Here is a 14,077-nt window from a genome sequence, read left to right as displayed (position 1 = left end):
TAAAAGTAAGTATTCCATACATGTATTCCGTTTAAATTGCACTCAAGTAAAATAAAAATCCCCAAAATGAATACTTAAGTATAATACTTAAGTATTTTTATTCAATTACTTTACACCCCTGCATTTAGAACACCTTAGTGATCACTCTTAACACCTAAGCAACTGCTTAGCAACACCCTAGAAAACACCTAAAATAACTAAAAAACTAGCGGCCACTCTGAACACCTAAGCAAGAATTTAGCAACACCCTAGAGACCTCCTAAAATAACTCTGAAACTGTCTAGCAGCCACTAAGACAACCTTATCAACCACATTGCAACACCTTTAAAAACTGGGTGTCTTGCAACCACTCTGAACACCTTAGCAACCATGTAGCAATATCATAGGAACCACCTAAAATAACTAAAAACAAATTGTCTAGCAGTCCCTCAGAGCACATTAGCAACTGCAAAGCAGCACCTTAGGAAACACTTAAAATAACTCTGAAACTGTCTAGTGACCATTCAGAACACCTTAGTTACCACTCAGAACACCTTAGCAACTATGTAGCAACATCACAGGAAACACCTTAAATAACTCAGAAACTGTCTAGTGACCATTCTGAACACCTTAGCAGCTACATAGCAACACCCTTGGCCTAGAAAACACCTAAAATAACTCAGAAAATAGCTAGCAACCATTCTGAACACCTTAGCAACCACTTAGCAACACCTTAGGAAACACCTAAAATAACTCAGAAACTGTCTAGAGGCCACTCTGAACACCTAAGCGCTTAGCAACACCCTAGAAAACACCTAAAATAATTCAGAAACTGTCTTGCAACCACCCAGCACACATTAACAACCATGTTGCAACACCTTAGGAAACACCTTAAACAACTTAGCAACTGCCTAGCAACCATTTAGTCCACCTTAGCAACCACCCAAAGTGCATAAGGCCTAAAGAACATTCAGAATTTTCAGACAAAATATTAAGCCAACATTCAAAGCATTTTTTTGATGAAGATTACTTTTCTAGTTAATACTTTTCTAGTTAATTTTCCCAGCCTGGGCAATAGGGGCGTCAAGGAAGCGAACCTTGTCGGCATCCCTCATCTCAACCAGGTTGATCCAAAGGTGGCGCTCCTGGAACACCAACATGGACATCGCCTGCCCGAGAGCCCGCGCTGTGACCTTTGTCACCCGTAGGGTGAGGTCAGATGCAGAGCGCAGCTCCTGCATTACTCCTGGGTCAGGACCACCCTCGTGCAGCTCTTTCAATGCCTTGGCCTGGTGGACTTGCAGGAGGGCCATGGCATGCAGAGCAGAGGCGGCCTGCCCCGTGGCACTGTAAACCTTCGCCGTCAGAGACGACGTAGTCTTACAGGCCTTGGATGGGAGCCTAGGATGGTTCCACCAGGTGGTGGCGCTCTGCGGGCACAAGTGCACCGCAATCGCCTGCTCTACCTGGGGAACGTCCATGTAGCCCCTGGCCATCCCGCCGTCGAGGGTGGTGAGAGCAGCAGAACTCGAAAGCCCGGTCTGGGCAGTGAAAGGTGCCCACCATGACTTCGTGAGTTCTTCATGCACCTCCGGGATGCGCACCGACCCCAGGAACCAATCATCAAGCCGCGAGTGTTCAGGGCAGGGTGGAGGGTTCCACTCTAGCCCAACTCTCGCGGCAGCCCGGGCAAGCATGGCTTGGCGTCAGCCTCATACTGGGCGACCACACCCGAAGGCGGAAGCCCAGCCGAGTCCTCCGCATTGGACTGAAGCAGCCTGCTCTCCGATGCTGCTATTGAGATCTCATCCTCCTCTTGAGCGCCGAATGAGAGGTCGAACCCACTCTGAGGCGGGCCACCTGACTCATCCCAGAACTCAACCGGGGTGCACAAGCGAGCTGGGGAATGGGAGGTCCGTGGGGATTCACCCAGCGGAATTACTTCCATTGAAGTCCCCAAATCGCCCCCAGTGCTAACCGTTGGGGTCTTTTGCCCGCAGCGCCCAGGGGTGTTCTCCGCACTTATCTGTGTGAGAGGGTGAGAAACCACTGTGATGCGCCGTAAAATCCAGCAGCCGCGGAGATCGCTCTTTGCTTTCTCTTGCAGAGGTGAATGGATTGGCAGTGGAATATGTCAACACCGCTCGGCTCCGAAGAAAAAATCTGAATGAGTGGTTGCACACCAGCTCCTTTTATACCCGTATGGCCTGGGGTATGTCCGCATGCAAATTCCACTCTCCAATTTTCATTGGCCTTTTCTTAAAACATCAGAGGTGTTTGGGGCTCCCAAGAGTGGCCCCTAGTGTCACTACATCGACACAACGTCAAGTGAGTGACAGATAGGGAACGACTTATTTCATTATTCGTTTACAAAACCAATATTAAAAAACAAATAATGACTTGTTTTTTGTAATTTTGATTTAATGTTCAAGTTAAAAATAGGAAATTGGAAAAATAGTCACAGGACACTGTGTGTTTTGATTATTTTATTTCACTTATATATGTGTCACTGGTCCTGCTTGACCTGCTCCGAACGGGATTTTAACCAGCGTCTCTGGCATGGGAGGCAGGAGGGTTAACGAGGAGGCTAAAGGCTACAGTCTCTAGTATCAGTCGCTAGTGCGCCTCTTGAGGCCAGGGGAGTGAGGTTTATATATTGCACAGCTACCTACCAGCTGGCTACTGTTACATATGGCTTGAATATTTGATTCGCACATATGGGTGGACCTGAAACGCCCTTTCTTCTGATTGGCCAACCTGCACCGTTGTCTTCTCAATGCTGTGAGACAGAATAAAAGTTCTCCATTTATTCTCCAAAACTTGGCACGTTTATTGCAGCTGAGCTATCTCTCTCATCAAATAGTCAGACACAGTGCCTACACACATCCGTAAAATGTTCACTGAATGCAGACAGGTTTTTGTTATATCAGCTACAACAGTAAATAATAAATGATAAATAATGTCACACTTAAGGGGCCTGAGTAGCTCAGCAAGTAAAGATGCTGACGACCACCCCTGGAGTCACGAGTTCGAATCCAGGGCGTGTTGAGTGACTCCAGTCAGGTCTCCTAAGCAACCAAATTGGCCCAGTTGTTAGGGAGGGTAGAGTCACATGGGGTAACCTCCTCGTGGTCGCTATAATGTGGTTCTCACTCTCTGTGGGGCGCGTGGTGAGTTGTGTGTGGATGCCGCAGGGAATAGCATGAAGCCTCCACACACACTATGTCTCCATGGTAACACACTCAACAAGCCACGTGATAAGATGCATGGATTGATGGTCTCAGACACAGAGGCAACTGAGATTTGTCCTCCACCACCCAGATTGAGGTGAGTCACTACACCACCATGAGGACTTAGAGCGCATTGGGAATTGGGCATTCCAAATTGGGGAGAATGTTTTTATTTATTTTCACACTTTATATTAGGTGGCCTTAACTACTATGTACTAACATTAAATACAAACAAGACTATGTATTTAATGTGTAACTACATGTTGTTCTGCAAAATTCCCACATTTGCTGCTACTGAGGTTGAGGTAAGGGTAGGTTTAGGAGTAAGGGTAGGGTTAGGGTTAGGATTAGGGGTTAGTGTTAGGTTATGGGTTAAGGGTTAGGTTTTGGGGTAAGGGTTGGGTTAGTGTTAGGGGTAAAGTTAACAGTGTAACTACAAATGTAATTAAATGCATGTACTTTAAATGTAATTACAATGCAACAACATGTATGTACATAATAAGTACATTGTATCAAATGTTTAAGTACATAGTAGTTAAGGCCACCTAATATAAAATGGGTCCTTATTATTATTATTATTATTATTACAAATAAATTGGAAGATATTATTACATTTAATATTTAATATAAGACAATAAGTATTTACATGGCAGCGAAGAGTACTAATTTCAAGCTCAGATCATTCCGACATCCATGTTTTTGAATGGGAATATGGGTGGCCTTTACCTAATGGGTCGTATACGAGTTTTGTGTGCCTTTTATTATCAGACAAATGTGAAGGCTATGCTGAAGTGCAAGTTAAACATAAACATTAAAAGTACACTTTTACATTCCAAATGTTGTAGTAGGTTTCCAGTTAATAGACTGACATACTACAGATGAGATGTTTACTGTAAGTCCAATAATGAGTACAGTATTAGATTATTTTCGGGGGAAAAAAAACTCAAATTCACCAAAATGTTATTTTCACATTCCAAAGGTTATAGTAACTTCCCAGTGGATAGACTGACTAACTGTAAAAATCTCACCTGTAGTAAGTCATTCTATCTACTGAGAACTTACTACAACCTTTGGAATGTGAAAATAATGTTTTTGTTAATTTTAGTGATTTTTCTTTTTTCATAATATAAGTGAATACTGTACATTCATATGCACAGCCATCACTCTGGCGATCTACCTGTGAAATGTTTTTTGTTTTTAGTTTGTTTGTTTTATTTTTTTAAATAACAATGTTTTTTTTAGATATAGCATGCAAGTCAATAGTGAAATAAATGACTGCTCTGATGCCAGTGACGTTTTAGTTGTGGGTGGAGTATTCAGACGGTCCGTTACGCACCATGGGCGATATCCAATAATATAGAACCTAAAAATAACTTTACCCTGCAGTTAAACATAACCCTATGTCTTTACAATGTAGGCATAATCTTCAGAGGTGTAAAGAGTACCTGAAAACCATACTTGAGTAAAAGTACAGATACCTTACTGTAAAAATGACTCCATTACAAGTTACAAGTCACCAATTCCAATACAACTTGAGTAAAAGTCTTAAAGTATCCGATTTTAAAAGTACTTAAGTATTTTACTCATATTGAATGTAGGCTCAAAGATGCACTAGTCCTCAACACCAAGAAATATGTCAGTGAAAAACAAGAAACAGTTTATTTATGAGGTTTTATTTCCTAATATAGAAATTAAATTGAACACCTCAATATTTCAACATGGCAGAACAAAACACAGATCAAACAAGTCAGTCTCAGTCAAACTCAAGTGTTCAAAAAAGGCGTAAGTAAAACAATTTTTTCAAAAAGGTCTTTTCAGTATACAATGGACAAATCAAATAAAAAAAGTAAAATCAAATATTCACAGCTGACTTTGATTTGATGTACCTCTCAGTCTCAGAGGGGGGCGATATTTTTATTCAACTTCAACAAAAGCTGGTTCTCAAAGTTCTTGGAACTTATTCTAGCGCTTTTTGGACTGAAAATGAGGCCAGCACTGCTAAAAAGTCGCTCGCAAGCAGCAGATGCAGGTAGGGGAGTGTTGAGCCTTAATGACAACTTCAATAGAGGTGGGAAGGTTTTCAGGACACCCATGTCGTCACCAGCACACGTCAGATAGCCATCAAGCACTGCTGGGCCTTGTTGTGCCTGGGATGACTTCAATGGCTTGAAGAAATCCTCTCCCTCTGATGAAGTGGAATCACTTGTAAGCTGACAGTTCTCCTCCATATTTCCCTTTATGTAGTCAAGGCCTACAATACAATACACATTTGGAAATGTTTCTGCAACAATTTAAAAATTAATTCAAAAGCATTTTTAGTGCTTTTAAAATTATCAAGCTTATATGCACTCATTCCGTTTAAATATATTATCTCAGCATTCCACGGTTCCAAAAATTTCACACATTACTGATAAAAGTATATAGAATATTGCCAAAAGTCCCCAAATTATATACAATACTAGAACACCCATTATTCCATCTAAATGGGTAAGTTAGTTCTAAAATCAGTTTGCGATTAATTAAAAAAAATAAATAAATAAAATGAAAAATCTGTAATAATTAGCATGTCACTGCTCTTCATTTAGTTTTATACGCCTGTGTCAACAAACCGAGTTTGAGGATGGCAGCATCAGTTGTCCAATAAGTTTTAAACTTTGGAAGCAGGATTGCAGCCGCAATCAGCTCAGGATCATTGAGCATGTCACCGAAGCGCTTGTTCACACCTGCAAGGATTGCATCTACCAGGCTCTTGCAGAGTTTCATGGATATCTTGGCTCGTTTTAGTTTGGAAACCATGACATTGAGTGTTGGTACAAGCCAGCCCATGTGCACATTGGTTTCTCCCTGCAAGATATTAATCGCTTTGGCAACAGGGGCCATAGCTGTGACATATTCCCCAAGAAAGGCCTTTTCTGCAGGAGTGAACCTATAAAAGAAAAACCTTGTTTAAGACTATTTAAAGTAGCTGATTACTGCAAAATATAGATTCTACTCAATCAGGATAGAAATGTGTCATCATAGGATAGTAGAACAATTTGCATTGATTTGTAATGATTTGCTGCTACCCCTCCTATTTCCCATTTTTGAATGAATAGTAAAAAAAAAAAAAACAATCCATTATTTCATCTGACAATTCAGGATGCCTTGATGGCATACAAATATTCACTTTTGCTGGTGGAACAAGGTATAAAGTCTCTGAAAGAAACTTTAAAAGAAAATGCATAGCATCATTACATTATAACATTACTCACATAGGGATTTTGAATTCCGCACAGAGATTTCGGAAAGCACTATCTCCCTTTTCCTTCATGATCTTCAGGATCCTCTCCACTGAAAGAAACAAAGTGTTCCATCGTGTGGCATTTGGACGAATTAACTGCATACTACATTCCTCTTCCATCATCTCTGCAGCTTTGTTGGACTGGCCACTCTTGTTCCACAAGGCCCAACATTTGGAGAAGGATGATCTTGATAACCTTTTGAATGTTTTATCCGATTGAGCAGTGTCAACATCCACGGCACAACGTTGATTCTTGGGCAAATGAAATTCAAGATCATCCTTGGCTAGAATTTCAGCAACCTCAACATATTCAATCTCCTCACATTTCTCCTCATCTTGAGTGTCATATTCATCCTCATCTTCTGATGGGGTTGCTGTTGCACTTTCTGTGTTGTTGTCGTGTATGTTCTCACCTCCATAGACACGAAAGGCTTTCAGAAAATTTGATCCATTGTCTGTTGTTATACAGACAACTTTTTCATGGATCTCAAATTCAGTGTGTATGTCATGAATCGCAGCTGCAAGTACGTCAAACATGGGCGACTCCTTTAATTGTTGACAGGCAAGTGCTGCAGAGCATCGTTGTAGATTGTCTGGGTCAATCCAGTGCGCTGTCATACCTATAAAGCTGCACCGCCTTGAACTCCAGCAATCAGTGGTTGTACAGATGTATTCCACCCCACTCATGGCTTCTGTTACACTTTTCTTCATTCCTCCTGCAGCTTCCTCTATCTTGGCACAGATGGTTGATCTTGATCGTACAGTAGAGTTAGGCTGCAAGTCATGAATCAGGCCCTTAAATTCATCTTTTTCAACCACGCTAAAAGGTTGGAGACTGTATACAATGAATCGCAGTACAGCTTTATCAACGGTTGCTTGAGAAATGATCTTGGTCTCTCCAATTTTGAGTTGTTTCGTTAGGGGCTCCAAATTTTTGCTCACATTCTTCCTCTTCTGAGCGATCGAGGTCAGGTCTGAGTAGTTTTTCAAGTGATTAGGATGTTTTCTCTGTATTAAAATGAAACAAAGAGGAGCAGTGTTATTTTTCAACTTAGTAAAATACATATAAATTCAATGATAAATACATCACAAACTCACAGCTAAATATACCTGATGCAAAATGTATAATCTGTTAGCAGACTTCCCATATTCAACAATCAAATGGATTAGATCATTAGATTTCAGTGATACATTTATTCACATTGCACTAAAAATTTTAAACTAAAATACAGTCATGTTGCAGTGGTTTTTGCCATATCAGTACCTGTATTAACTTTTGGTATTGCTAACAAACAGCAAAGTTATGTTAACAAACATTATGCTTACAATACCGTTGTAAAGTCAGACATGGTCTGTATAGATTCATTTGGCTAAATTCACATTAAATTACCATTAAATAGACCCTTACCTCAATGTGTTTCCTCAAATTTGACAATTAATTCTTAAAAGCACTTATTTTCGTGGTTCGTGGCAAACAAAGTAGACACTGCATCCTGTAAGAGTCATTCTGTACACTGGCAAATGAAAACATTTCTTTCAAATAAGGCCATGGATGGTCGTCAGTGCTGGCACTGCATGATGTGCTGGCTTCGGCTTCATCAGTGGTTGCAGCCATGTCGCTAATTTATGTGAAACACCTGGCATTTGGCAAGCTGCTAATTCACGTTCACGTGGAGTAGCCTCATTTAGCGCATATAGGCAAATAGCATCCAGTACCTTCAATACCCTGCAGATGGCAATATCACCTCTTCCGCCCAAGAAATAAGCCACTGCAGATAACGTTGCCGACTTGTCGTGCACAATCACTATGTAACGAGTAACGGTAAGTGTCAGTTCAAATGTAGTGGAGTAAAGAGTACATATATTCAATCAAAAATGTAGTCGAGTAGAGAGTAAAAGTTGCTTATATTTTTGATACTCAGTACAAATACAAAGTAGCCAAAAAAATACTTAAGTACAGTAACGAAGTACATTTACTCAAATACTTTACACCACTGATAATCTTCAATAGTCTTATGAATGTATGGTTATTTTCGTCATTTCATTTAAAACCATGTCTTTTCAAACCGGAGCAACGTCAAAGACCACAGGTTTATATATGTGGTCTGATAAATCTGGCTGTCGGATGAGAGAGATAGCTCAACTGTAAACGTGGCGAGTTTAGGAGAATAAATGGTAAAGAATTTAATATTAACTGAGACGAATTTATCTGAACAATTAAACAGCAGAGAACTTTTATTCTGTCTCACAGTATTGAGGAAGACGACGGTGCAGGTTGACCAATCAGACGAAAGGGGCGTTTCAGGTCCACCCATATCTGCGAATCAAATATTCAAGCCATATGTAACGGTAGCCAGCTGGTAGGTGGCTGTGCAGTGTATAAACCTCACTCACCTGGCCTCAAGAGGCGCACTAGCGAATGACACTAGAGACTGTAGCCTTTAGCCTCCTCGTTAATGCTCCTGCCTTCCATATCGGAGACGCCGGTTCGAATCCCGCTCAGAGCGGGTCGAGCAGGACTGGTTACAGTGGTGCCGTGACCCGTGTGGCAGTGAGGTTTAGGAGGGTGAGTGTAACGGTAGCCAGCTGGAATTTATCTGAACAATTAAACAGCAGAGAACTTTTATTCTGTCTCGCAGCATTGAGGAAGACGACGGTGCAGGTTGACCAATCAGACGAAAGGGCCGTTTCAGGTCCACCCATATCTGCGAATCAAATATTCAAGCCATATGTAACGGTAGCCAGCTGGTAGATAGCTGTGCAGTGTATAAACCTCACTCACCTGGCCTCAAGAGGCGCACTAGCGAATGACACTAGAGACTGTAGCCTTTAGCCTCCTCGTTAATGCTCCCGCCTTCCATACCGGAGACACCGGTTCAAATCCCGCTCAGAGTGGGTCGAGCAGGACTGGTTACAGTGGTGCCATGACCCGTGTGGCAGTGAGGTTTAGGAGGGTGAGTGTAACGGTAGCCAGCTGGAATTTATCTGAACAATTAAACAGCCGAGAACTTTTATTCTGTCTCGCAGCATTGAGAAGACGACAGTGCAGGTTGACCAATCAGAAAAAAGGGGCGTTTCAGGTCCAACCACACATTTGCGAATCAAATATTCAAGCCATATACACTATATTGCCAAAAGTATTCGCTCACCCATCCAAATAATTTAATTCAGGTGTTCCAATCACTTCCATGGCGCACTAGGTGTATAAAATGAAGCACCTAGGCATGCAGACTGCTTCTAGCAAACATTTGTGAAAGAATGCGGCCTGCCATCTCAGGAGACGTCAGTTCGAATTCCAGCGTCGGTAGCTGTGATCGAGGATGCCACCTGTGCAACAAGTCCAGTGCCGTGAAATTTCCTCGCTACTAAGATATTCCACAGTCAACTGTCAGTGGTATTGATAACAAAGCTGGAAGCGATCTGGGAATGACAGCAACTCAGCCGACGAAGTGGTATTCTGGCTCACAGTATAAATGACAGAGCGGCGGTCAGCGGATGCTGAGGCGCATAGTAGCACGAGAGGTCGCCAACTTTCTGCAGAGTCAATCGCTCCAGACCTCCAAAGTTCATGTGGCCTTCAGATTAGCTCATATGAACAGTGCGTAGAGAGCTTCATGGAATGGGTTTCCATGGCTCGAGCAGCTGCATCCAAGCCATCACATCACCAAGTGGCACTGCAAGCACGCCGCCACTGGACTCTGAGCAGTGGAGACGCGTTACTCTGGAGTGACTGAATCACGCTTCTCCATCTGGCAATCTGATGGACGAGTCTGGGTTTGGCAATTGCCAGGAGAACGGTACTTGTCTGACTGCATTGTGCCATACCGTGAAGTTTGGTGGACGGTGGATTATAGTGCGGGGTTGCTTTTCAGGAGCTGGGCTTGGCCCTTAGTTCCAGTGAAAGGAACTCTGAATGCTTCAGCATACCAAGAGATTTTGGACAATGCCATGCTCCCAGCTTTGTGGGAACAGTTTGGGGATGGCCCCTTCCTGTTCCAACATGACTGCGCACCAGTGCACAAAGCAAGGCACATAAAGACATGGATGAGCGAGTTTGGTGTGGAAGAACTTGACTGGCCTGCACAGAGTCCTGACCTCAGCCCGACAGAGCACCTTTGGGATGAATTAGAGCGAAGACTGCGAGCCAGGCCTTCTCGTCCAACATCATTGTCTGACCTCACAAATGCGCTTCTGGAAGAATGGTCAAAAATTCCCATAAACACACTCCTAAACCTTGTGGAAAGCCTTCCCAGAAGAGTTGAAGCTGTTATAGCTGCAAAGGGTGGGCCGACATCATATTAAACCCTATGGATTAAGAATGGGATGTCACTTAAGTTCATATGCGTCTAAAGGCAGATGAGCGAATACTTTTGGCAATATAGTGTATTAGTGAAATCAAATAATGAAAATGCACAGAGTCGCCCGTGGCTATTTTTCCAATTTCCTATTTTTAACTTGAGTATTAAATCGAAATTACGAAAAACAAGTCATTATTTTTATAATATACTGGTTTTGTAAACGCATCATGAAATAAGTCGTTTTTTGTTTTTCCGATTTCCTGATTGAATATGAAATTAATGAATTATACACGGATTCAAAACACACCGCATATAAAATGATTTCCCTTATTCTCATCTGCAGAGAAGAAAGAATGTTGAGATAAAAAGACAAGTGCAATATCATCCACCACAACATTCTCACATTGAACAGGCACTATCACAGCATGGACGCGTTCAGTCACTATGATCTCTTGGACATCAACACTGGACTAAAGGTTGCTGAAGGACACAAGGCGAGCTTCTGTCTGGAAGACACTGGCTGTGATCCCGGCTTTCGTCGCAGATATGCCTGCACTGTACACACCCAGGTATACATGTTTATCAAGATGGGGACACACCATGCACTTCTATTGTTGTTATAAAAAGCTACTTTTAATAACTACTGAACATTTAAATGTATGCATTTAGAAGATGCGTTTACCCACATACCTTACTTGCAATGCATGTTGTGTAATTTAGCTAGACAGTTTGTTCCTTGTCCCCAAAGTATAGCTAACTAAAGGTGCGTTTTGATGTACTAGTGATGGTGTATTTGCAGGGTTTGAGTCCAGGTTGCCATGATACATATGCAGCCAACATTGACTGCCAGTGGATTGACATAACAGATGTTCCTCCAGGAAGCTACATTCTTAAGGTATGAAAATTTCAAAAAGGATCCAAGGTGTAATAATGCTGACTATATTAGGGAACGCTTTCAATTCCAGACAGGTTTTCTAAAACTAAACCTGCTGTTGATGTTTGTTTCATATCCCGTTCAGGTCACAGTCAATCCAAACTTCCTGGTGCCTGAGTCTGACTTCTCCAACAACATTGTGCGTTGTGAAGTCATTTACGCCGGCCATTTCGTCCAAACACGAAACTGCAGAATAACTGGGTGAGGGAAAGTGTTTTCAGTCATTTCAGAGCATTAATATTACTAAAGTTATTCATTACTGTATAATCAATGCAATTATCAACTAAGTATATTTCTTTCTTACTGTTCTCACAGGAATTAAAGACATCGGATCATGTAAATGTATTTGTGCTCCATTTTCTGTTGGCTTGAAGGCTTTTTAAGTAACTTGAAAAACATACATTTTTGGAATTGAGTTTTTAGTCTCATCAACATTGTGTTTGCACAGTGTGCTTTATAATAGAATGTAAATTTCTTCGTGCAACATTTATTTTAAAGTAAGAATCAAAAGTTATACTTTAGGTTTCTGCAGAATGTTTGTATCCTATTGCTCTTTAGTGTTTGTGTTTATTGCATAGATTATGAAAAGTATGCATTTCCTTTAAAATGATCCCTTTTATCTGGGTGTTCTACTTGATTGTGTGTTCATAGTGGTTGAGCGTTTTTCTCCAGTACAGAACACTAGTGTAAAATGTACATTTGAAATGCTCAAAAGAGTTGATATTCCAGTTTTAGCTTAAACGCTAAAGCTGTTGTGAATATGCAATATGTAGAGTTTGACTGTGTTCACTGTCTGTGTTTCGTTTGCCATGATTATTACAATCGCTTCATGAATCCTGGACTTGGATGGACGAAGCCTTCTGGCTTGATATGCAATAAACATAAAAATGGTGAAAATGTAATACAGAAATGAATTGTGGTTCTTTTCTAAGCTCCTTCAGCAGTAGATCACGGGTTCACTCAACACAAAAGAGTTCAAATGAAGTATCAGTTGAAATATTTAAACAAAAAATGAATTGGAGTCTCACAAGGAGTTTCTCTGATGTAGACTTAAGCATTCCTAAGGAAAACTTTGATAAGGCCAAGACCTTCAGGCCCTGAAAAACGTTACTGTCTCGTAATGATATATACAGTAGAGTAAGAATTTGCAATTGTTTGGTTTGAAGATTTTGAGACGATTATGAAAACCCGAGAATGCTTTAAACCCTGAACTAGACAACAAAAACGTCTTTGTGGGATTTAAAATGGTTCTCCAATGACAACATGCTGTAAAACCCTTTATGTTTATAATTGGAAACTTTATTTTTGTGGAAGTGCATATAAAAAGCACTGGTTTAAATGGTGCATCTAGACAGTTTGTAGTTGAAGACTTTCTAAATTCATTATATTGCAGGTGTTAACTGTCAGTAAGAGGGACTCTGCCTATTTACTGACGGTGACCTGTAAAGACAGAGCCGAGATGTTATTCAACCACCGTTGAATGAATGAATGAATGAAGCAGTTTTTGGAATGAACCTTCTCTTCTAAAGTAAGAGGGGTCATTGTAAACAGGATAAAGGAAGTGAAACATGGAAACTTGATGCTTTATATATACTTTTTATTCCCCAGCCTTATTCTACTTCACGGTATAGTGCTAAAATAAAGGATCTGTCTGTGTTCAGGACCATATACTGTACCTCATCCAAACTGATGACAAAGCGAAACATTTGGACAGTAGCTCACTCAAAGAAGACTTATAGATTGGAGAAATACTGTATTGTATGTGGGTGTTTGTTCAACTTCGAGCACTTTTAGCACTGTGGACTTATAGAAAGTAAAGTCTCGTTAGTGTCTTGTTTGATACATCTCAAATCAAGGGCGTAGCCAGGAAATTACTTTTGGGTGGGCCTCAACAAAAAAGGATGGGCCCAGGTTTCGCACAAATATTTTTTTTTAACAAATTTTCCTTAACAACAGAGAAGCGGCACATTCAGTCAGTTCTTTCACACTTTCAGAAATCAGAATTTATGCATTTTTAAACTCATTACACATATATAATTGAACTCAAAGAACAATCTCTAATATTCTGGGTGGGCCTGGTTCTAATTTGGGTGGGCCCAGGCCCGCTCTTGGCTACGCCACTGTCTCAAATTCTGTAATATGTATAAAAGAGTTCTGTGCTGGAAATGATGCTGATGGAAATGACATTTTTTATGTTTTTGAAATAAAATGACACTTTTTATTCTTGCTAAGGATCATTTCATAGCTAATATTTTATGTATCCTAAATGCACACAATTAAATCATATTTTCACACTTTTTTTCACATAGTTTGGCAATGATTGGAAATGATATATTTCACCTCAAGCATGCTCTTC

General features: G+C 40.9%; 1 protein-coding gene across 1 annotated transcript in view; it reads left to right on the top strand.

Annotated features, from left to right (window-relative positions):
- Positions 1–12,613, top strand: part of LOC127441443 (protein-lysine 6-oxidase-like) — an 18,523-nt gene extending 5,910 nt beyond the window's left edge. Inside the window, exons 4-7 of the mRNA XM_051698889.1 lie at positions 11,200–11,356; positions 11,587–11,682; positions 11,807–11,922; positions 12,037–12,613. Coding sequence (XP_051554849.1) covers positions 11,200–11,356; positions 11,587–11,682; positions 11,807–11,922; positions 12,037–12,043 — 376 coding nt within the window. The 3' untranslated portion in view covers positions 12,044–12,613. The remainder of the gene's footprint in view (positions 1–11,199; positions 11,357–11,586; positions 11,683–11,806; positions 11,923–12,036) is intronic.
- The last annotated feature ends 1,464 nt before the right edge of the window (positions 12,614–14,077 follow it).

This window comes from Myxocyprinus asiaticus, chromosome 5 (genome assembly GCF_019703515.2).
Source record: "Myxocyprinus asiaticus isolate MX2 ecotype Aquarium Trade chromosome 5, UBuf_Myxa_2, whole genome shotgun sequence".
NCBI classification, from domain to species: Eukaryota; Metazoa; Chordata; class Actinopteri; order Cypriniformes; family Catostomidae; genus Myxocyprinus; species Myxocyprinus asiaticus.
The sequence above is the reverse complement of the archived record's forward strand: the minus strand, read 5'-3'. Positions and strand labels throughout refer to the sequence as shown.